This window comes from Hyperoodon ampullatus, assembly GCF_949752795.1.
Source record: "Hyperoodon ampullatus genome assembly, chromosome: 2".
NCBI classification, from domain to species: domain Eukaryota; kingdom Metazoa; phylum Chordata; class Mammalia; order Artiodactyla; family Ziphiidae; genus Hyperoodon; species Hyperoodon ampullatus.
In genome coordinates this window covers 125522125-125547810 of record NC_136915.1, presented here as the reverse complement: position 1 = coordinate 125547810, position 25686 = coordinate 125522125, and the positions used below count along the sequence as shown (strand labels likewise).

General features: G+C 36.8%; 1 protein-coding gene across 1 annotated transcript in view; it reads left to right on the top strand.

The window, feature by feature from the left end:
- DESI2 (desumoylating isopeptidase 2) overlaps positions 1–25686 on the top strand; it is a gene marked incomplete at its 5' end in the record, with an annotated part of 38617 nt that continues 12931 nt past the window's right edge. Inside the window, one exon of the mRNA XM_079725569.1 lies at positions 1–42. Within this exon, the coding sequence (XP_079581695.1) occupies positions 1–42 (42 nt within the window). The remainder of the gene's footprint in view (positions 43–25686) is intronic.

Sequence of the window (25686 nt, the reverse complement as noted above, 5' to 3'; positions counted from 1 at the left end):
ATGGGGGCTAACCAGTTAGTGGTGCTCAACGTGTACGACATGGTGAGTACGGCCCCAGCGGCGGGAGCCCGGCCCAGGGCCGCATCCTCTCGCTGGTGGGCTCGGACCCGGCCCCACGCGCTTCCTGCCTCGCATTGCTGCCTCCCGCTTGGCTCTCTGGGGTGGGGGGAGGGGAGTATTATTTTTTAATCCCTGTAAACGTCGACGCGCTTGTTAGCGTTGCCCAGTCTGCCCCGGGGCTTTGGCCAAGATTCGGTTCGCCTTGAACCTCTCTCGTGCCCCGACTTGGCCCGGACCCTGGGCTGGGCCCGACCCTCTTGTCCCTTCCGCAAAGCTTGGGTCGCGGGCCGGACTTCCCACTCCACCCGGACTCCGGGGCAGCCCCGCTTCTCCCACGCCGACTGCCTTCTCTGCCAAACCAGCCCAAGACTTCAAAAACTCCCAAGCTCTTCTAAGTCCACAAAGTCACCGCTTGTGATGCCTGTGTTAGAGTCTCTTTAAAGGTGAACAGGAGCCAAGACACCCTTGCCTCCAAGGCAACCTCATCAAAATGAATGGGGCTAAAATTTATCCAGAAAATAGCCCAGCTGAATTATTTAGGGATCATGGTGGTGCTCCTTTCCTAGATTCTGGAGACCACTTTCCAGATGATGCAACAGGTATGTGACGTGACCACAGGAGAGGGACGGGAAGAACTTGTTTGTTGTCATCTAACTTTGGAGTACTGTGAGCACACAGAATTGAGTCCAAGGATTGGTTTGCCTAATAATTGCCATTGAAATACCCAGTACACAGTTATTGTTGCAGTTAGATGCGTGCTTGGGTTTGTTTGCTTTCGGTTGATTAGTTTTTGTTTTATAAGGGGTCCCCTCTACCTGCAATGTTTAAAATTTCTTAAGTGGATTGACAAATGAAAAAGTCCCCAACATTATTTTTGTTGTCTTGAAGATGCAGAAGAGCAAAAATACTGGAGGTCAGGAGTCTCGGTTCTCATTCACAGATCTAAAGTTTTTACTCCCTTGTATTGTTTTTAAGTTGTTAAATTTACAGTGTAACATCTTGGGTAGAAAGGGATTCCCATGCCACAATCTGGGAATTATGTGAGAAGGCCATAAGGACTGCTTGAGATTTGAGATCAGATCTCTGTTGAGTTCACACAGAAACTTGGGAGGTGAAAGGAGATGGGTTAACATACAGAGAAAAGAGGCACATGATAGAAAAAGTTACAGAGAAGACTAATTCTCTAGAGTAATAATTCTCTAGAGTAAAACTTTTTATGGATAGCTGTGGATGCCTTTATTTTCCAAGAATTTTTATTGCTCTTTTATTGTTTCTGTTTACCCGCCCGGGCCCCCAGTGATCTGAATTTTGTTTCTTGTTTATTCGTGAAGATTGTTACAAACCGTCTGTCCCTCAGGATATATTCTGCTCTTGAGAGCACAATGTCCCTTTTCTTCTAGATCATTAAACCCCGTTAGAAATTAGGATTATGCAATGGCCAGAGGACCACGGTTTCATAGCCTAAAAGAAGTCTGTGAAAGTAGAGGAAGAGAGTGTTTTGCTTTTTTAATAAAACTGAAAGTACATTCTTTGGCTTATAATGGCCTTTTTTACACTTTAGGTATTCTGTGAATCACAAAAATCATTGCCATGTGGTAAATGTAGGAAAAGCTAGAGATGATATTAAAACCAGTATATGTTAAAGGGAAGAGTGTTCTGAAAGATTTAAAAAATATTAACTGGATAACAAAGATCTTATTCTTCACATCACTTTTGTAAAGTAGGTAGTTACAAAGGAAGCAGAGAATAGGGTAGGTTAAACCTTCCCAGGTAACTATGAATAGGATCTAGAATTTCTAGACCACAGTCTGTCTCATTATTTTCTCTACTAAATAATTCCTGTTCAACAGGAGGAGAAGGAGCATGTGAATGTTTATCAGAATGGAAACTAGCTGAATTATTAGACTTCTAATAAACTTGCTTTTATATGTTCTTTTAAGGGCTTTCGGTCTGTGAGTGTTTTTTTTGTGTCACTAACTCAGCAACCTACAGTTATTTAGTTAGGACCCTGTAGAAGTCACAAAAATTAATTAATTATCCTTTTTTTCTTTAAGGAATTTAGAAAGTCATAGGGGAGTTAACAACAGTAGTGACAATTCAAAACAGAATACCATGCTTTTGATAAGAGCAGAGCAAAATGTAAAGGAGAAGACTGTGCTTGTAGGATCAGGGAATGCTGAAAGATAAAGGGGGCAAAACCTGAAGGATTGGTAGGATTTCCGCAGGCAGGGAACATTCAGCATGGACAGTGGCAGGAGTGGGAAAGCATAGGTTGGATTTGGGAAATCCAATATAGCTAGAGTGTAGGATGCATGAAAGGAGACAAAACCTTCAGTTTGATTAGAATTTTTACTAGTTTGGGGCTGAGGGGCTGGGCTGTGAGCCAGGGGGAACCATTTAAAGTTTTTGTGGAGAGGAGCAATGTGATCAGAGTTACGTTTTAGAATTAAGACCAGTGGGTTGAGGTACAAATTTGTATCTATTATACTCTCATTTTTCTCAAGTCAGTTTTGGTTTTTGAAACATTTTTGCTTGATGTCAAGGGCAAATTCCTTTTATCTTTGGTAGTACTTCCTATTCATCATAAATGACTTTGATGAGGATTGCTGTGGTCTGTCTGTACAGGCCTAGTACATCAACTATCTATCCAGTCCAGACTTCGTAAACATGAAAATCAGCCTTTGATTTGCACTTATAATCACTGTTTATAGGGAACTCTTGCGGTGTATCCTTGTACCTCTTTCTCTGTGAGACTGTTACCTGCTCTAGGTGACTGTCATTTTCCTGTTCAGTAGATGGGAGCTGCTCATCATTTCTTTTCTCCCATAACTCTGCCGCATACATGAAAATAATTGTATCAGGGTCATCTGAATTAACTTTCTTCTCATGAAGAAACAGTATAATCCTCAAAAGGTTACTTAATCTTACATAGTGCTGCTTAATTATTGCTTGCTGCCTTCTCAGTGATTATGTTCCTCTCTGTACTTTGGGGTAATCTACCACCAATAAAACATGTCCTGGAGTTATTTTCCAAGTCTTGGGAATGAGGTTATTCACATATTGCTAATTTACTGGCATACATAGTAAAGCAGGTGATTCAGATTAGTTTCACTTCCTGGGCCAGTCTCTGGTATAGTCACTTTAGCACAAAGTCTTCATGTGTCATAGATCCAGATTTTGTGCTACTAAGGAATTTTTATAAAGTAAGAATATGCAGTAATATGATGTTTGTAGATTCATTCCATAAACCATTTTCTTCCTATTGTTAAGTAGTACCTGTACATCTTCAGAGTCTTAATAGAAAAGAAACACTTTCTAGGACTCTTCAAAGGAGGAAGTTTTTGTCTGGACTCCATTCTTTTGATCCTCCTGTCTGCATTACACTTCTAGAGAGTGTGAGGCCATGCAGGTGTGACATGGTCTGACTTCCCGTACATCTGTAGATCTAATTCAGACTTTTTGAAAGAGTTTCAGACTCATTTAAATATACTTTTCACCTAAGTGATTCCATAATATCATTAAATCAACATGTCCAGGAACAAACTTTTTTTCCCTTTTCTCCTTTCCTGACCTCAGACCCTTCCCTGTTACTCTACCGAACCCCCCCAGCCCCCCACATTTCCTGTTAAAGGCCCATTTCCTACCAATCCCCCACTATCTCCCCTCCCCCCAGCATATACTCTTTATGCTCACACAATGAAATTTTTAAGTTATCCGAATAAGCTATACTGTACCCAGGTTCTTTTACACATGCTGATCCTTCTGTCTGGAATGTCCTATTCCAGTGTTGATCAGGTATAACCCCCTGCTCCTAGCTGTAGCTTAGCCTTTATTCATCAGACTTGGCTTAACTTCTGTGCCCTAGTTGTACTTTCTACATGTCTCAATCACTGCATGTATTATAATTCTGTGCATCCCACTAAACTGTAAGTTCCTTGATAGCATCATACTATCACCAGTGTTTAGAACAGGGCCTATCGCTAGAATGTGTTCTGTAAGTAAATATTTACCAGATGAATGGGATTTTAACTAGGCAGTTTTGTTAGGAATGGCGCTAGTACTTAAATGGCGTGAAAAGGTCATCTGGTCCCTCTTCTCCCTGTGTCAAGTACCTATTTCTTGGTTTTTTTCCTTTTCCTTTTACTTAGTTTATTGCAGGATTTTAGCTTTATTGGACCAAGAAGGGAAATAAGCTAGCAAAATAGCATCAATTATTCTTCCTTGACGTTGTTTTTTGTTTTGTTTTGTTTTTGTTTTTTGTTTTTTTAACACTGTGTAACTAGACTGAAGAAATGTTCTTAATCTGTTTATTCTTTGAACTTGGATTTTAGTCACTCCTTGGAAGATAATCCCTTCAAAAACATTTTCAGTTCCTGAATTTTAATAAGATTTAACTAGTTAATAGGAACTAGTCTTAACTTTCTTGTACCAAGTATGCTTCTTGGGCCAGTGACTTTCCTACCACTTGATATAGAAGCAGTGACCCGTGAGTCTAGCTAAAAAAAAAAAAAAAAAAGGCAGTCATAAATCTGCCCTCCTATGTTATCTCTGACAGTATCCCCTTCTTTTTTCTTTTCTTTCTTTCTTTTTTTTTTTTTTTTTTTTGGTTTAGTGTATAAAAGAATCCAGTCCCTCTATATATTTGTTTTATATTCCTGCAATAACAAATTGCCCAAAACTCAGTGGTTTAAAATAATGCAGATTTATTCTCTCACACTTTTGTAGGTCACGCATTCAGGTGGACTAGGCTGGTTCCTTTGCTCCAGATCTCACAAGGCTTGAAAGCAAGGTGTCAGCTGGCCTAGGCTGTGGGGACACATCTGCTGCTAAGCCCGTTAGATTGTTCCCAGAATTCAGTTGCTTGCAGTTGTAGAGCTGAGGTCCCATTCCTTGTTGTTTTGTCAGCCAAGCCTCTCTGAGATGCTTAAAGCCTCTTGCGTCCTTCATCCTCAAACTGGCAATAATGCATTGATTCCTTCTCATACTTCACATATCTCTGGCCTCCCCTTCTCCCACATGTCTCCTACCTCCATCCAGCAAAGGTTCTCTGTTTTTAAGGGCTCTTATAATTAGATGAGACCCACGAGGATATTCCAGGGTAGTATCTATCTTAAAGTTTGTTACATCTGCAAAGTCCCTTTTTCATGTAATATAGCATATTCACGGGTTCTGGAGAGCAGGATCTGGACATCTTAAGGAATCATTCTGCCTACCACACCATCTGTGAAAGGTATTTTGTAAACCCAAAAATGTTCAGTGTTCCCTTTTAGCAGTCCCTTGACTTGGCATGGAATAAATGTTAACCTAGTAATTTAAATAGAAAATTTGATGTACAGTCATCCCTCAGTATCCATGGGGGAATTGGTTCCAGGATCCACCCTAGATGCCAAAATCTGCAGATGCTCAAATCCTGTGGTTGACCCTCCATGTGCACAGGTGCGGAACCTGTGGATACGGAGGGCTGACTATATATTTATTGAAAAAAATCCATGTATTAAGTGGTCCCGTGTTGTTCAAGGGTCAACTGTATTCAGAAAGTAAAGTATGGGAATCTTTTATGATTGGCAAATACTTCGATGTTAAGGGTCCAAGCATGCTGATGACTACAGACCCTTCAAACTGCAGTGGTATAGTGTATATCAATCCCGAGGTCACATGATGATGGATAAAGTTAACAGTATAGAATTTAGTGAAACTTATAAATTAAATACTTTAAATACTAAGGAGAGCCTACTATTTTAGGTGAAATCTTTTGTTAAATGGATTTTTCTTAAGACAGGTTATACTTACACTTTCCATTTGTTGACTGTCAGATTTTCTATAAGAATATTTAAATTCCAAAGCACCATTATTGTTCAAGTATCACCCAGTTGGTTACTAGAATATAAAGAGAAGACTGCCCAAATAATCTTAAACTATGAGAAAGGCAGAACAATAATAAAGGGAAACGAGATACATGTAAATAATTTTGTTTCGATTTATTTGGAATGTATTTTGGTGTATGACTGTGATAGTCCCCTACCCCCAAAACAATAACTCAAAAATTAACTAATTAACCCCACATTATTTGAAATAAAAGTCTCTCCTCACTAAATTGTGATGTCATCCTTATCATAATACTAAATTCTTGCCCATACAGGATTGATTCTAGTCTCATTACTACACTATTTTAATTATTATAATTTCACAATACATTTAGTATATGGCTGGGCCAGTTTCCCTTTTTTATCATTCCAAAGTTTTCATAGCTGTTACTCATTTTCTTTTTTAGAAGTACTTTGTAAGGCTAGGGAAAAATTCCATACTTTTTTGTCTTTTTTTTTTGATTTTATTAAAACACACATAAAATTTACTGTCTGAACCATTTTTACCTGTGTAGTTCAGTGTATAACACATTGTTGTGCAACCAATCTCCAGAACTTTTTCATCTTGCAAAAGTGAAACTATACCCATGAAACAATTTCCCACTTCCCCTTCCCCTCAGTCCCTGGTTATTCCCATTCTACTTTCGTTCTCTATGAATTTGACTAGATGCCTCATATAAGTGGAATCATACATTATTTGTCTTTTTGTAACTGACCTATTTTTCTTTGCATAGTGTCCTCAAGTTTCATCCCTGTTGTAGCATGTGTCAGAATTTCCTTCCTTCTTAAAGGTGAATAATATTTCACATTTTGTTTATCCGTTTATCTGTTGATGGACACTTGTTTGCTTCCACCTTTTGGCTATTGTAAATAATGCTGCTGTGAACATGGGTTTACAAATAAATCTGTTCAAGTCTCTGCTTTCAGTTCTTTTAGCTGTATACCCAGTAGCCCACAAGATTTTTTTGTTTTATGAGATTTCAGTCTCATGTCATCCCTAGAAAGGCTTCCCCTAGCCTAAAATTATAGAAATAATCTACATGTTTTTTCCCAGGTGGAAAACCAGTACTAATTATTGAATGATCCATGGTTCCCCATGTTAATTGGAGGTACGTGCCACGTTTATCCTGTCTTAAATTATCATGGATATATAAGTCTATTTCTTGACTTTCTATACTATTCATTTATTTAGTTACCACTGCCTGCACCATTACAGATGTTTAATTGCAGTATTCTACTGTGTTTTGGTAACTGGTGATAAGTTTCTCATATTCTCTTTCAGAATTCTCTTTATTTTTCCCACACATTTATTTTTCAAATAAAATTTAAAATCAATTTGTAAAAAATGTCATTGAAAATTTAAGTGTAATGACATTAAATTTATGAATAATTTTGGGGGAGAATTGATAGATTTACAATATTGAGACTTTTCCCATAATAATAAGAGCTAATGGGACTTCCCTGGTGGTCCAGTGGTAAAGATCCCGCCTTACAGTGCGGGGCACGGGGGTTTGATCCCTGGTCGGGGAACTAAGATCCCACATGCCGCGGGACAACTAAGCCTGAGCTCACGCACCTCAGCTAGAGCCTGCGCGCCTCAGCTAGAGCCTGCGTGCTGCAGACTACACAGCCCACGCGCTCTGGAACCTGGGCGCCACAACTACAGAGCCCATGTGCCCTGGAGCCTGCACGCCACAACTCGAGAGAGAAACATGTACGCCACAACTAGAGAGAAGCCTGCGCACCACAACAAAGAGCTCTGCGTGCCACAGTGAAAGATCCCACATGTCTCAACGAAGATTCCACATGCCGCAACTAAGACCCAACTCAGCCAAAAATAAATAAATTAAAAATAAATAAACCTTTAAAAAAAATTAGAGCTAACATTTTTTAATGTTTTCCGTATGCCAGCCATTGCAATAAGCCATTCTCTCATATCCTTTTTAAAAGTGATGAAACTGGGGCTTAGTTGAAGAATGTGCTCAGAATCATGCCATAAGTGATAGAGCAGTCTTGAACCAAGAGCTCTGACACTAAAATCTGTGCCCTCAACCACCATATAGCAGCCCTCATCCTTGGAAAGTGCTGTGTTTCTCTTTTTATTTGTCCTAATCTTACACCCATTCCTAAACTAACTTTCACTGTGCTCTTTGGAACTCATGAATGGGTAGTGATTTTTAAAATCCCCTACATCCTAAACCTTTTCTGTAAATGGTCCTCTGATGGTTAATTTTATGTGTCAACATGGCTAGGGCAGAGTACCCAGTTTTCAGTCAAACAGCAGTCCAGATGTTGCTATGAAGATATTTTTTAGATGTGATTAATATTTAAATCAGGAGACTGAGTAAAGCAGATTATCCTCCATAATGTGGGTGGGCCTCATCCAATCGGTTGAAGATCTTAAGAGAAAAGACTGCAGTCCGTAAGGAAGAAGGAATTCTGCCACCAGACGAGCTGTAACATCACCTCTTCCCTGCCTTTCTTGCCTGCTCTCCTGCCCTGCAAATTTCACACTTGCCATCCCCCACTATCACGTGAGTCAATTCCTTAAAATAATCACTCCCTTGCTCTCCCCCTGCTGTCTAAGTTAGCTTTTGTAGTCTACCATTTTAGTCATTCCCTTTGTCATATTTGTCTGGCAAATGTAGTTAAGTTGAACTCTCCATGTCCTCTACACCTCAGCAGACAAATGCAGCTAGAGAAAAATACACAACCATACAGACTAATCTCACTTTAAAATCATGACCACAGACCCCAAGAGGACCCTAAGTGCCATCTGGCAGTGCTTCCTTATTTCTATGGTCAACTGACTTTCCCACTCTCCAAGACAACTACAGTATTTCATACTCTCTCCCCACATTCCTTACTGTCAGCTGATGGCTTCACTGCTTATTTCACTTAAATTAAAAAAAAAAAAAAAAAGCAGTTGAAGAGAATTTTCTCATCCTTCCACTACTACTGTTCACCTCCCTCCTATTACATGGAATGAATTGCCAATGTCCCTGCCTGAGGTCAAACCTTCCACTGTGTGCTGAAGCCCATGCTCTCCTATGCAAGGACTTTGCTTTTCTTCCGTTCTCTCTCAGTTTTTCCCCCTCTACTGTCATTCCAGTCAGCATATGAATATGCTGTAATATTTTCCAGTCCTTATTATCTCTGTTTATAAGTTCTTCACTCTGCAGTGAGCTTGAGTGCAGAGACAGTGTGTTACTCTTCTTTTTATTCCCAGAGCTTGGAACATAGTAATCACTTTAAAAAGGTTTGTTGGACTTACCTGAAGTTCCCCTAGGACTTGTCGTCCTGAAACAGTTTCTTCCTCCACTGTGTCCTCTTGTTCATTGCTGCTACTTGCAGGATGGAGAAGCATGCTGCTGGACACCTGCAGTGACTTTGGGTTTCAACTCTATGCCTGACTGCTCACCTCCGGGGACGTGCTTTGCTCTGGTGTCTTGACGGGTCTCCCTAGCCAGTCAGGTGGCAAGTGAGAGTCCCAAAGCATCCACACTGGTTCAGAACAAGAGTATCGATGTGAGAAAGAGTCAGGGCTGAGACAGACCTGCCTTCTCCTTGGTCACGCTTACTGTGTGGAATCTGTTATTGAAAGTAGTGAAATGCAGTTCTTTGTGGTTTAGCCTGGCATCAGGCTGCATGGATTTGTATTCTACCTCCTGCTTTTTAGCTGTGTGACTTTAGGAAATTTACTTAACTTCTCTGTGCTTCTATTTCTTTCTAAAATGGGAATAGGACTTCCCTGGCAGTCCAGTGGTTAAGACTCCACACTTCCAATACAGGGGGTGCTGGTTCAATCCCTGGTCAGGGAGCCAAGATCCCACATGTCAGGCAGCACGGCCAAATATTTTAAAAATAAAATAAAATGGGAATAGTACTGTACCTAGCTCATAGGGTTTTTTTAAGGATCATGAGTCAATTTACGTAAAATGCATAGAATGATACTTGGCACATGATAAGCAATAGAAAGTGTTAGCTATTGTTATTGCTAGTGTTGTTATTTGCAGGATTGTAGAAGCTAAATGAGCTTCCATTTGTATACTTTCAGTCATTGCAACACTTAATAACTCGAGATTTGGAATTTCATCAGTTTATCTAAAGGAGTGTTAGTACACAGAACAAAGTGCTACCCAGATTGAAGCATTAAAAGCAGGCTGTTGTAGAATAGAGAGCAAACTATTGGTTACCAGTTTGCAGGGCTACACAAAAGGGTACAAGCTATTGGGTGTAAAATATCCTCAAGGACGTATTGTACAACACGGGGAATATAGCCAGTATTTTATAACAGCTGTAAATGGAAAGCAACCTTTTAAAAATTATATTAAAAAATTAGTAGTAAATTTAGATTTTAAAAAAATGTGGGCTGTTGTACACTTGACACCATCTCCAAGATCTCCATCATACTATATGTATAAAATTGGAGTTAATTGTATAGCCTTTTTTTCCCCTTTGTGTGTTAGAGTTGACAGCTGGTTTTCAGCCTTTCTGCCAGATGAACTTAATGGTTCTAATTTATATAAGTCTTTAAATATTTGTGGAAACTAAAAATAAACAAGTTAGCTTGAGATTGGTTTGTATACCATAGTGTAATTATAATTTCTAGCTCACTGTCCAACACTGAGTTAAATGAACCACCAGATAAAGTTAACATGTTAATTGTCTCCAGCAGTTCTCAGTATAATCTGTTGTGTGTATTCTAGTCTACTGAATAGTATAAAAAGAGTTGTCTGGTTGAAGTACAGTCGAAATTCTAGTTTCCAGAAGAAACATATCTTCTAGATTTTCCCACTCCTTCAGATTTGAGGGTTAGTTATAGTTGCCAGAATAGGAGATCTCTACATTACTAAACTAGTAATAAGGTAAGCATGTCACATGGCATTTAGGCAAAGAGTAAGTGATGGCTATTTCTTTTTACTTGCGATGGTACATGATAGGTCACCATAATTTCACATTTAAGGAAAAATAATGAACTAATAGTACTGATCTCCATCTTATTCTGAAGTTTCAGGATACTTCAAAGATCATGTAAAGAAAATCAAAGCCATATGAGACTGTTAGGAAGTAGTCATGTGACTTAAAAAAGCACTAGGTGAAGGCTAAGAAACCTGGGCTCTGTTTACAGTTTAGCCAGTCATTATGTGGCCTTGGGCACAAATTACTTGCTTGAATATCCCATAATTGATTTAAATTTTTTTTTTTTTTTTTTTTTGTGGTACGCGGGCCTCTCACTGCCGTGGCGCCTCCCATTGCGGAGCACAGGCTCCGGACGCGCAGGCCCAGCGGCCATGGCCCACAGGCCCAGCCGCTCCGCGGCATGTGGGATCCGCCCAGACCGGGGCACGAACCCGTGTCCCCTGCATCGGCAGGCAGACTCTCAACCACTGCGCCACCAGGGAAGCCCTGATTTAAATATTTTATGTGGACTGTTATTATGAAAGAATAAGTGAAAGCATGTGTTAGAGTAACCCAAAAAATGAGTTATTAATTTATTACATATACACATATTTGTTTTAACACTTGTCAAATTTTGACTGATTGTTTACATTCTAATGAGTTCCTTATGGACAAGGACTGTGAGTTAATCATCCTTGTATCCCCAGTGTCTAGCAGAGTCCCTGACATACATTTTATTGAATCAAAGTTGTCTAACTTGCTTTATTTATAGCTTTGTAGGTAAGTAAAAATTTTAAATGAGACTTAAATTGAGATGCAATTTAGGGGAACCTTCTAGAACTGTTTCTCAATTTTATCCTGGACCAACTAAAATATACATTTTACATAATACTTATTATACACACATGTAACTGAAACCAGATGTTCAGGAAACACCTTGCTGTGTGTGATGTCCTCTGATAAGTTCTATTGCATTATGTTTCATTTATTTAAAATAATGCTGGTGCAACCCACTGAAATAATTTTAGGATTCTTTAATGGGTTTTAAACCTGCAGTTTAAAAGATACCTCTCAAGAAGGCAAGCTCCATGAGAACAGGAACTTGATCATGTTCACTTCTGTATTGCTAGTTCTTAGCACATAATAGGTGTTCAGTACATATTTCTTGAATGAGAGAAAGAATGGAGTTGTTTTCCCATGGGTCACGTTTAAGAACAGGACAAAGGGAAAAGCATTACATATTCCTTGCTACATTTCAGCTCATCAAGTATTTGAGTGATCTAAGTAGAATATAATACAATACACTAAGCAACATGGAAGGTACCGAATTAAGTAAGACTTTGTCTCAGATCTCATGCAGTTTTAGAACCCAATCCAGGAGGATAGTCAGGTACAAATAGGCCTTCTTAAAAGGAGTTTCAGGGCTTTACCAAAATTTTTATTACACAACTAAATTAAGTGCCTGATACGAGAAATTTTCCAGAACATGGTTTTCTGGTGTAGATGTGGTTCAGGACCAAGAATTGGCAGTACCCTGCCCCATCTACTTATCATCACTAGTAGAGTCAAACAGTGGCTTATATAAAATAGGGTTAGTCTTAAAAATATTCAAGGGGCATTTGGTTCACTGTTGATTTGACTTTTAAAAATCTATTCTCCTTTAAATAACTTAATTCACAGTCATGTCTAGCTTGTTGTGGGTGGGTCTTAGAAATTAGATCCTTTGGTAAACATAATAATTTGTTTTTGAAAATTAGTTTGCATAGTTAATAAAGAGGAGGAACCTTTAGCTCTGTACAAAATACATGTCACCACATTTTCCTTGGTTTTTAGATTATCGTGTCAGTAGGTAGTTAAGCATATTCCCACTCATGTGCTTAGGAGCTTTTTAAGACTCAGAGTACAGTTCTTAAGAAGGCCAGTCTTAGGCTAACTTTAAATTTTATCATCAAAACTGAGACTACAGAGTAAAAGAGGGTGCAGGCTTAATAGTTATATTGAAGCAAACGTAAACTGGGACTGTCCCAGCAAACAAGGAAGTTTGGCTAGGCTAGCTTTTGTGCATATGTTTATGTTTGGCTACACTGTCTCAAAAAGAAAAAAAAATTTTTTTGCAGAGCATTTATAAAACTTGAAACACTATTAACTAAAAAATTACTGACAAATCTTTCATAATCAGGAGAGATTATGTACTCTAAAAAAATTGAGGCTTAATACCTACTGTTATCAACAATTTATAAATAACTTTGTAATGAAAATGTTTTGTTACATAAAGATTTATTTTTCTAAGACAGAAAGTCGGCCATGTGCTTATTAGGTAATATTTTCAGGTAGTGAAAAGATTGGACATTTTCTTAGAAATAATTATAATGGGATAGAATCTATATATTTCTTATAGTATAAAGCAAATTAACAGACGTAGCACTGGATATTCATGATTTCATCTAAAAAAGACACTAGAAAAATCTCAGTTCATTCAGTGAGTTTTTATTGTCTCTCTGCTTTATGACTAACCTGATGCTAAGGCACCATAGATAGCATTAAATATGATTTACTGTCAATATTAAATAGCATTTGCTGTAAGGTTATCTTGGGCTAAATCCAGTGGTACCAGCAAGACTTCATAAGGTAGTTTAACAGTGTGAACATCAAGGACAGTTTTATATTAGATGACACTATAATAATTATCCCACAATCTCTACTAGTCACAGTTTATTTTGGAATTTTAACTCAGTAATTGAAATGCCTTGTCCTAAACACCTTTTTTGGGAATTAAGTAAAATGCTTACTTTTAATCCAGTGAACACTTGTTCTAGTTTATAGGGGAAACAGTCATACTTTATACTTAGATCATTTAATACTGCCTTTTAAGGAAGTCAGACCCAGGCACTAAGTGGTTATATTAAGTGTTTTAAGTTCCAGACTAGGGAGATAGCATTTATCATTGTTGTTGCTTTCAAACAGGAAGCATAACATTTTATTAAATGAATAAAGCAAATCACTGACTAAAATGAAGTTTAATGAAAGTTCTCTATCAGGAGAAGAACTTAACATTTTAATATATGACTATAATATAGTACAGTCAGTTCACTTCTGTAAGCAATGCTTTAAAATAATAAATAGAAATATTTAGGCCAATTTTTGCATTGAAGCAAGATTGAGCTCAAAAGTTAACTATAGTTATTTATCTATTTATTGCCTTCCCACATATTTCAAGATGATAACTTTTCTGTGAATGGTTTCCTCTTACCTTTTTATATTAATACTTTGGAATGCTTTGATAAACTTCAGCGACACTGGCTGGTATCAAAGGAGGTAAAGTGTGTATTAGTGGTCCTTCCCCAGCCCTCTTCTCTTTACTTACTAAACACCTCCATGGACTTAGGGAGTACAAGACTGTAAGGTCCTAGCACCAAAGTGAGATTGGTTCTCCAGCCCTCTGCTCATGTCCTTCATGAATATAGAAGAATCCTATAAAACCACTGCCTTATTTACAGAGACCTTTTACTCAGATCTGTACTTTTCAAGAATAGAAATAATTGCTTATAGGAGTCTTAGAGTCAAATTAACTTTGCCATTGTTTGCTATTCAGCTTAGTGAGTCACGGCTCTTGGTAATTTGACATCAACTCCCAAAGATTCTTGAAAATTCTGAGAATTAACAGATAGCCAGAACCAATCTGCTTATTTACACATGCATACGACCCTTTACCAATGTGTAGAACAGAGTATTAGGGAAGGATCATATTATCAATATATGTGTTTGCTACTACTAATGCTTAATGTTTACTGTAGGTCAAGCACTGTTCTAAGTACTTTATACATACTAATTTATTAATCCTCATAATAGTCCTCTGTGGGAGATACTATTTATTATCTCCATTTTATAAATAAGGACAGAGAGGATAAATATCTTTACCCAGGTCACACAACTAGTAAATAATGAAGTCAGAATTTGAACCAAGGTGTTCTGGCTCCAGGGTCTGAATTGGAATCAAACACTTTTTGAGACATATTGGGTATCTTTAAAAGTTATCAAATATCAGTGTGGGATGGGGATAGATTGGGAGTTTGGGATTGACATGTACACACTACTATATTTAAAATAGATAACCAACAAGGACCTGCTGTACAGCACAGAGAACTCAGCTCAATATTCTATAACCTAAATGGGAAAAGAATTTGAAAAAGAATGGATACTTGTATGGGTATAACTGAATCACTTTGCTGTGCACCTGTAACTAACACATCATTGTTAATCAGCTATACTCCAATATAAAATTTAAAAAAATTTAAATAAAATTTAAAAAAACTTTTTTAAAGTTACCAAATATCTGTGAAGAAAACAAGGCAAAGAACCCCCATCTCCTGACACTCAGCCCAGTGTCTTTCCACTATAGTTCAAATGCTTCAGCATTGTTCATTGTAATGCTTGGATCAACCTTTTTCTATCCAAGCAATAAACTCTGAAGTAAATTCAAAGATAATAGAAGCAATACTCTTGTGATCCAGACTGGAACACAAGAACGTTGTGGGCTTTCCTGTTTGATCCTAAGGGAAAGATAGCCTTAGATTAAGCTAACCAAATGGTTTAGTAGGTGGTTGACATGGACATGTTGTGGTAACTCTGCTGTTGTTTCGTGGTTCGAGAGATACTCTTTTGTGGTAGCAGCTGGCTGGTTTACTGTTTTCCTTTGGTATGTTAGGAAAAGTTTGGGAAGAATCAAACTGTAAACTTTCAAATGAAAACATCTGATTTTTCATATAATCCTTGAGGGATTGTATAGTTGTCAGCATTGGGTAAACTTGAATATATAGTTTCCTTTAGTGGATCTGCCCCTAGTGTTCCATTTCACTCCTGCCTCACACAGCATGGCCCTGTGTGGTAAGCTTTCTCTGCAGGGCTGGGCTCCAGTGTCATTATATATACCTCTTCATCCCAGCTTCTGCAGTTGTCTCAGAGCAATAGTTCAACTAGTCTCCTGAATACTTGTATTCTTAGACTTGGACAAACTCTAGCAATAAAAGTGGTCTTTTCCCAATTCAAATAAAAAGCTAAGCCTTTAAATAAAATTGTCCTGTATTATCCATTTTTCCCAAGTATAGAATTTCAAACTTTTGGCATCTGCTGCTATTTAGACAACAAAATCAATGAAGACATACCCAACAAAAATTAAAAGAAATCTTGCTAACATCCAGTCATATCTAATTCAGCAGCTTGGGTTGTTTGTTTTTCATGGATACATTTTCTTGGCTGTGATTTCATGATGCATATTTATATCTTCTGTTAGAAAATATCAATGTTTTATGGTTCTACAAAAGCATGAATTTCTACATAGCAAGTTTGAAAAGCTCTTTTGCGCTTTGTAGGGAGATTTTTATTCCAGAGATGCCATGTGAAACGTTTTGACAGTGGTAAATAATTTTTTAAAGTAATGACAAAGGATGGAAAACAAGTTAAAGGAGCATTGAGAAACACTACTATTAATTTCAAACATCTTAAACTATGAGACGATAGTAATTACATGAATAACTACCAACAGCAAATCATTGTAGGAGAGTTTCACAACTGAAATCATTCAGTAAAAGACTCAGTCCTCATACACAGCCGGCGCTCCTTATCCGCAGATGCAGGGGTCTGACTGTAGCACACTGTTTCAAATAAGGGACTTGAGAATCGGGGGTGGGGGGGGTTCTGGAACCAACCCCCCACGGGTGCCATGGGACTGCTGTACTTTTTCTGTTTGTTTACAGTTATATCATTAAATCTCCACTTAAAGTAGGCATCATCCATATTGTCTGCATAGCCTTGGCAGGACTTTGAGGCAGAAGGACTAGATAAGGCTTGCTGACCTTGAATTAAACACCTGTCTTCCACAGGCAGCCTGCCCAGTTTTTAAAGAGTGAGCCTTCCAGGCGTGTTCTCTGATAACAGAGCTAGGAAGCCCTAACAGAAACAAGAACATTTAGAGAGCATCTCTGTGGAAGGTTTACCCTCTTTTCTTTGGAGTCCATTCAGAAAAAAAATCACACCAAAGAAAAACATCACATTTACTTCATAAAATTTATTCAGTAATGTGCTGCTGTTTATGTATGAGCGGTGGTTGACCAGAATATGTATATTTAGAGGATATTTTTTTCCTGGGTTTTTTTTTTTTTTTTTTCAGTCTCACTGCGTGGCTTGCGGGATCTCAGTTCCCTGACCAGTGATTGAACCCAGGCCCTCGGCAGTGAAAGCGCAGAGTCCTAACAACTGGAAAGCCAGGGAATTCCTTTTTTTTTTTCTGTTCTTGATATGTTATTTGTTTATAGTCTGTTTTCTGCATGTTTTTGAAGGCAGCTATCTGGAATTAGGAATGCGGTCTGTAATTTGAGAAATAATCTAATCAAAGTTTTTGATTGGGGATAAGTATCTGCAGGAAATTTTGTCCTTGGAGGATTCATGATATTTATAGAATAGTTTTTGTTTAGGTTTGCCAACTGTGAAAGTATATACTCCTCTACCATTTGGTACAAGTTAGTAGATCCTTTACTTCTATTCCTAGCATTTTTTAAACAGTTTTATTGAGATATAGTTCACATACCATACAGTTTACCCATTGTGTATAATTCAGTGGATTTTGGTGTATTCAGAGTTTTACAACCATCATTGCATTCAATATTAGACATTTTTCATCACCCCAGAAAGAAACCCTGTACCCATTGGCAGTCACTCCCCATTTCCCTGCAAACCTCCCAGTCATAAGTAACCACTAATCTATTTTCTATCTGTAAATTTACCTATTCTAGGCATTTCATATAAATGGAATTATACACTCTGTGGTCTTTTGTGATTGACTTAATTCACCTAGCATAATGTTATCAAGGTTCATTCATTTGCTGCATTCATCAGTACTTCTTTCCTTTTTGTTGAGAAATAATACTACATTTTATAGATATACCACACTGTATTTATTCATTCATCAGTTGAGGGTCATTTGGGTTGTTTCCACTTTTTGGCTATAGTGAGTAATACTACTGTGAACATAGATGACAAGTTTTCATATGACTGTATATTTTCATTTCTCTTGAGTATAAACCCAGGAGTGAAATTGTGGGTCATACAGTAACTTTAGGCTTAATATTTTTTTGAGAAACTGCCAAATTTTTCCAAAACTACTGTACCATTTTACATATATACTGTGGAATATTACTTAGCCATTGAAAAGAATGAAATTTGCAGCAACACAGTGGACCTGGAGATTATCATACTAAGTGAAGTAAGTCAGACAGAGAAAGACAAATATCATATGATATAACTTATATGGAATCTAAAAAAAATGATACAAATGAAATTATTTACAAAATAGACTTACAGACTTAGAGAACAAACTTATGGTTACCAGGGGGGAAGGGTGGGGAGAGAAGATAGATTGGGAGTTTGGGATTGACATGTACACACTGTTGTGTTTAAAATAGATAACCAACAAGGACCTACTGTGTAGCACAGGGAACACTGCTCAATATTCTGTAATAACCTAAATGGGAAAAGAATTTGAAAAAGAATAGATGCATGTGTATGTATAACTGAATCACTTTGCTGTACACTTGAAACTAACACAATATTGTTAAGCAACTATACTCCAATATAAAATTAAAAAAATTTTAACTAAAAATAATAATAAATAAAATAAACAAAACTGCTGTACCATTTTAAAATCCCATCATCGGTGTATGAGGATTCCAGTTCCTCTGCATCCTTGTCAACACTTGTTATATCTGTCTTTTTGAATATAGTCATCTCAGTGGGTGTGAAATGCATCTAATGGTAGTTTTTTTTGTCTGTCTGCTTTAGAGAAACACCTATTTAGATCCTTTGCCCATTTTTTAATTGGGTTATTTGTGGTGTTCTTGATTTCTAAGAGTTCTTTATATATTCCGGATATACATCCCTTATCAGATTTCTCCCAGTCTGTGGGTTGCTTTTTCACTTTACTTATGGTGTCTTTTGAATCACGAAAGGTTTTAATTTTTATGAAGTCCAATTTATTTTTTTATTTTGTTGCTTGTATATTTGGTGTCACAACTAAGAGACCATTGCCTAATTTAAGATCATGAAGATATACTTTTGTTATCTTCTAAGAGTTTTATAGTTTTAGCTTTTACATTTAGGTCTTTGATTCATTTTGAGTTAATCTTTGTATATGGTGTGAGGTAGGAGTCCCACTTCATTTATTTGCATGTGAATGTCTGGTTGTCACAGTCCCATTTCTTGAAAATACTATTTATTTCCCCCATTGAATTGTCTTGGTACCCTTGTTGAGAATCAGTTGACCATAAATATAAGGGTTTCTTTCTGAACTGAATTCTATTCCATTGGTCTGTATGTCTGTCTTTATGCCAGTTACACAGTGTGTTAATTACTGTAGCCCTGTACTAAGTTTTGAAATCAGGAACTTTCCAACTTTTTCAAGATTGTCTTGACTATCATGGGTCCCTTGAATTTCCAGCATTAGCTTGTCAATTTCTGCAGAAAAGGCAGCTGGGATTTGGATAAGGATAGCAATGAATCAGGTCAATTCAGAGAGTACCGCAATCCTAACAATATTAAGTCTTCTAATCTGTGAGCATGGAATGTCTTTCCATTTATTTAGGTCTTTAAATTCTTTCGGTAATGTTTATGGTTTTCACTTACAAAGTTACATAGCTCTTTGTTAAATTTATCCCTAAATATTTTTTACTGCAACTGGGGAATTGTTTTCCTAATTTCATTTTTGTATTGTTTACTGCTAGTATATAGGATTACAGTTGGTGTTTGTATATTAATCTTGTACCCAGCAACCTTACTGAACTTTTTTATTATTATTGGTTTTAGTATTTTTTAGTGGATTACTTATGATTTCCTATATACAAGATCATGTCATTTGCAAATAGAGATAATTTTACTTCTTCTCCAATCTGAATGTCTTTTATTTATTTTTCTTCTCTATTTAACTTGCCTAGAATCTCCAGTACAGTGTTTCATGGAAGTGGCAAGAGCAGATATACTTGTTTTGTTCCTAATCTTAAAGGGAAAGCATTAAGTCTTTCACCATTAAGTATGATGTGGGCTGTGAGTTTTTCATAGATGCCCTTTATCAAGTTGGGGAAGTTTCCTTATATTCCTAGTATGTTGAGTGTTTTGATCATGAAAAGAGTTGTATTTTGTGGATTTTGTCCTTTACTCTAGTGCTATGGTATATTACATTAATAGATTTTGGGGGATGTTAAATCCGTTCTGCATTCCTAGAATAAATACCACTTGGTCGTGGTGTATGATCCTTTTTATATGTTGCTGAATTCAATTTGCTTGTATTTTGTTGAGGATTTTTGAGTCGGTATTCATACGAGATTAATCTGTAGTTTCCTTATGATGTCTTTGTCTGGTTTTGGTGTCAAATTAATGCTGGCCTCATAGAATGATTTGGGAAGAGTCCTCTTTTCTTCTTTTGAGCAGTTTATGAAGAATTAGTATTCTTGTTTAAATATTTGGTAGAATTCACCAAAATCATCTGGTTGTAGGCTTTTCTTTGAAGGTAGTTTTAAAATTACTAATTCATTCTCTTTTTTTTTCATTCCCATTCATTATAGATCTATTCAGATTTTCTCTCTCTTCTTGATTCAGTTTTGGTACTTTGTGTCTTTCCAGGAATTTATCCATTTCATCTCAGTTATCTAATCTGTTAGTATACAGTTGCTTATAGTATTCTTTGTAATCATTTTGTTTCTGTAAGGTCAGTAGCGATATCTAGTAATAGATTTCTAACTAGTAAATAGTTGCTTTAATCTAGAAAATAAATTAACTCTTAACATTTGGGGCCCTTTCTAAGGATAGAAGTTACAAAGAACATGAAAAGCAGAGAACTGTTGAGTCCCTCATTGTTATTGCTAACAGTGAATAAGCAACATCAGCGTTAATTCCTGCCTGGCACAGAATATTGAGACAGAGCCTTTAGGAAACAAATAATGTTAAGAGCGGCTAACTTCTGCTTTTTAATACTGTTCAAAGGAATATCTCTGGGTTAAGAAATCCTTTTCCTAGCAACTTGCCAGCTGCCTAAACCTTGAGCAGAAACACTTTACCTGATTGTCCAACTTTCCATCTGAGAGTAGAGGTAACATTACCACTTGCAAAGCCTGTCAGGTATTCATTTTTCATTGCAGTGTCTCAGCAATTCTTTAGAAACCTTATATAGGTCAGATCTCATTATAGTAAACTCCAAAGGACTGACCAGATTTTTAGATGGTACATTTCTCTCTCATATTTAAGTTTCTCTCATTTTATAGATTTTCCAGTTTATGAAATGTGTCAAAACATAACCTTTTATATGTAGAATGTAAAGTCTTAAATGCAGGGAAATTTCAGACTACAGTATGTATATATGTATACACAAACACACACACACACACACACACACGCAACATACAGAAGTTCTAACATGGAAGAGATTATTTTCAATTGTGAAACAGCAGAGAATAAAAGATTTCTGAGTCCAGGATCCCCACTCTGACAAGTACATTCCCATCCTAACCCTTTCTTAACTCTTTGGCTAAAAATAAGTGTGCAGATTTTTTTTTAATCAATGAAAGACTTTCTCTTAATAAAACATTTAGATCCCATTATGGAAATTTATTATAAAAGCACTTTCAGAAGGCTGTTTACTGGTCAACAAAAGATAAATTGTTAAAATTAAGTGATACTATACATTAAATGGAAATAAATGTTCGATTTACTAAGAGTTTAAAACCTTTTGATTATTGCAGACAACAATTTTGTATCTGTCTCTTTTTTAAAATATTCTGTATTTTGAAAGAGAAGCGCTCACACTGTAAAAAGAGAACAGGTAACTTTAAGTAGGAGCTGTCTGCATCCAGAACAAAAGCCTGATGGTGTCATTGTTAAGGAAATCAGTTAGTAGATCAAATTATTGGTTGTAAACAGTATAAGCAATGAGATTTCTCAATTGGAAGAGACAATTTAAGTCCTAGAAGTTGGCTGCCAAGGAAACCACTGACTGCAGTAGCCAAGATATAGAAGCAACCTAAATGTCCATCAATGGATAAAGAAGATGTGGTGTGTATGTATGTGTGTGTGTGTGTGTGTGTGTGTGTGTACACACACACACACATTGGAATATTATTCAGCCATTAAAAAAAGAATGAAATCTTGCAGTTTGCAGCAACGTAAATAGTTCTGGAGGGTATTATGCTAAGTGAAATAAGTCAGAGAAAAACAAATTCCAGGGTTTCCCTGGTGGCGCAGTGGTTGGGAGTCCACCTGCCGATGCAGGGGACACAGGTTCATGCCCCGGTCTGGGAAGATCCCACATGCCGCGGAGCAGCTGGGCCCGTGAGCCATGGCCCCTGAGCCTGCGCATCTGGAGCCTGTGCTCCGCAACGGGAGAGGCCACAACAGTGAGAGGCCCGCGTACCGCAAAAAAACAAAACAAAACAAAAAAAAACAAATTCCATATGATTTCACTTATATGTAGAATCTGAAAAAAAAAAAAAACAAATGAACAAACAAGACAGAACAAAAACTCATAGATAGTAGTTGCCATAGGAGGGTGGGGTGGGAAGATAGATGAAATAGGTGAAGGGGGATTAAGAGATACAGACTTCCAGCCATAAAATAATGAAGTCATGGGGTTGTGATGTCCACATAGGGAATATAATCAATAATATTGTAATGACTTGGTATGGTGATGGATGGTAGCTGGTCTTATTGTGGTGACCATTTCATAACATAAAAATATCGAATCACTGTGTTGTATACCTGAAGCTAATATAACATTCTATGTTAATTATAACTCAGTTTTTTAAAAAAGACTAGCAGAATTTTTAGCAGACTAGTATATCAGCTTGTGATATTTTCTACTCTCTTTCTGTAAAAGGCAGGGGAGAAAGGAGGAGGATAGCAGGAAACTTGGAAAGGCATCTTTTCTGTCAGAAGGAGACAAGGAGTAGATTGTTCTCTTTGGTTCCCCCAACTTTTTATTTTGAAAATGTTTAAATCTTCAAAAAAAAAGTGAAAGAAGAGTACGTTTTATATACTCTTCACCTAGATTCACCAATTTTTTAACCATATTTATTTTCTTTTACCCTCTTCTACACACACGCACACAGAAAATGTCACAACCATTATAACATTTCATTTCTAAATACTTCAACATGTATTTCCTAAGAAGACACTGTCTATTTAACCACAGTACTATTTACCAAACCCAAGAAGTTTTCAGTTGATACAATAATTTATCTAATGAACAATCCATATTAATATTTCCCCAATTATCCCAATAATGTCTTTGGCTTTTTGTTCTTTTTTAAATCTAGGATCCAATCAGGGCTCCTTCGTTGTATATATTGATAGTTATCATGTCTTTTTAATCTTCCTTAAAGAATAGCCGCCCTTCTTTTGACTTTAATGTCTTTATTTTTTAAAAGACCAGGCTGCTTTTCTTATAGAATGTCCCACAGTCCAGACCTGTCTGATTTTTCCTTGTGATTATATTCTGTTTAATATATTTGACAAGAAAACTAACAAAGGAAATGCTTTCTATTTCATCACATCAGGAGGCACATAACATCAGTTTGTCCAACTGTTGATGACACTCAGTTTAATCACTTGGATAAGATGATACTCACCATAATTTTCCATTGCTAAGGTATCTTTTCTCCTTATAATTTAGGAAAATGTGGGGTTGATACTTTAAGACTGTGGGAACATTGTCCTCCAACAACCTTCTCCTAATGGTTTTAGCATCCATGATCCTTGCCTGCATCAGCTGGAGGTGCAAAATTATTTAATTCTGCCTTTACTTCATATTTATTAGGTGACTTCCCTCTGTAAAAAGAGCTTTCTCTCCTTTCACTTTTTGTTTTTCTATTCTGTTTTGTTTGTTTGGGTTTTCGTGTTTTTTATTGGTATTACTGTGGACTCATTATTTGTTATTCACTATGCTATAGTCCATTATTGTCATTATTCTTTTTGATATTCAGATTTTCCCAAAGTTGACCAATGAAAGTACCATCAAACCAGCCTCTGTATCATTTTGCCATGTCTCCATTTTTCTTTTCCTTTTGTTCACCTAACATATCCTAGAAATTACTCCCTATCAGTTTCTCAAGAGTATCCCCCTTCTTTTTATGGCTTTGTAATATTCCAAATATTGTTTATCATAGTTTATTCAACCAGTACCTTATATGTACACATTTAAGTTGTTACCAGTATTTTGCTAATACAGATAATGTTGCTGCTTGTGTTTTATATATATGCAGCCTATTCTTTTAAGATAGTATAAATGTTCAAATAAATTGAAGCCTGTTAAGCTAAGAGAATATAGTATTTTACTTTAACATTTTTCTAATTATAAAAGTTGGTAATACACATAATTCATAAAATTCAGAAAAACAGTCCTGAAATGTATGGAGTTAAAAGTGAAAGTATTCCTTTACACACCTGTATTCCCACCCCTGAGCTATATCTACTCCCCTCCCCCAAACTGTTAACAGTTTGATCTGTAATGCTTCCAACTTTCTTTTGTTGTAATTGGTGGTGGTTTTATTTTTCCATATTTAGCATGTAAACATACACTCAGGGCCAATTTATTTAACTTACAAAAATGTGATCTTGCTACAGATGATGTATTATGATGTGGTGTTTTTACTTTATGTGTCTTAGATATCTTTTTATGCCCTTATGTATTGAGTTAACTCATTTATTTCAGTAGCTGTATGATAGTTTATAATACAGATTTACCATCATTTATGTAGCCATTTTCCTATCGATATTTAGATCGTTTCCAGTTTTTCAGTGCTATAGACAACTGCAGTTAATACCCTGGAACATGTCTCTGCCTATGTTCAACCATTTCTGTAGGCTAGATTCCAGGAGGTGGAATGGTTAATTAATTGTCATTGATTCACATTTCTGCAATATCTTCCTGACATCCTTACCAACACTGAGTATTAGCAATATTTTGTATATTTGCCAATGCAATGAATAAAAAAAAAAAAACAGTAGGGAATTCCCTGGTGGTCCAGTGGTTAAGACTCCACACTCTCACTGCCTAGGGCCTGGGTTCAATCCCTGGTCAGGGAACTAAGATCCTGCAAGCGGAGCGGCCAGAAAAAATGAATGGTAACTTATTGTTTTAATTAGCATTTTTCTGTTACTAGGGAGATCTGTTTACTAGTCCATGTTTGTTAGCCACTGATTTCTTCTATGATTGCTCACTTTTGTCTGTGGGAGTTATTTTTTTTAGTGGAGTTTTTGTATATAGTATCCTTTGCTGTCTGAAGTTTTGCTGCCCAAATTAAGTAGATCTGGAATTAAATAGATTTGGATAAATGTTTTGAGAAATCCCTTACTGTATGTACCCTCGCTACTCTCCATCCAAAATCAAATTGATTCAGATAAAAAGGTGTCACTCACCTTCCTAATTTGCCATCTAAATTCAGACTGTCCAAAATCAAGAATCAAATAGGATGAGATAGAGAGGAAAATTTGTATTCTCATACTAATCTTAGTGTTAACAACTTTTTTCTCCCTGTGTATTGTTTATCTTTTGTTCTTGTTTGTGTAGTTTTACACAATAAAAAGTTGTAAATGTTTATGTTAAATATCTGTTGTTTTCCTCTATACTAGGTTTGGCTTTATTTACGTTGGCTTTTCCCATCTAAGATTTTTTTTTTCTTTATTTTTAAAACTTATTACAGAATACTGAGCAGAGTTCCCTGTGCTATACAGTAGGTCCTTGTTGGTTATCTCTTTTAAATACAGCAGTGTGTACATGTCAATCCCAAACTCCCAGTCTGTCCTTCCCCCCTGGGAACCATAGTTC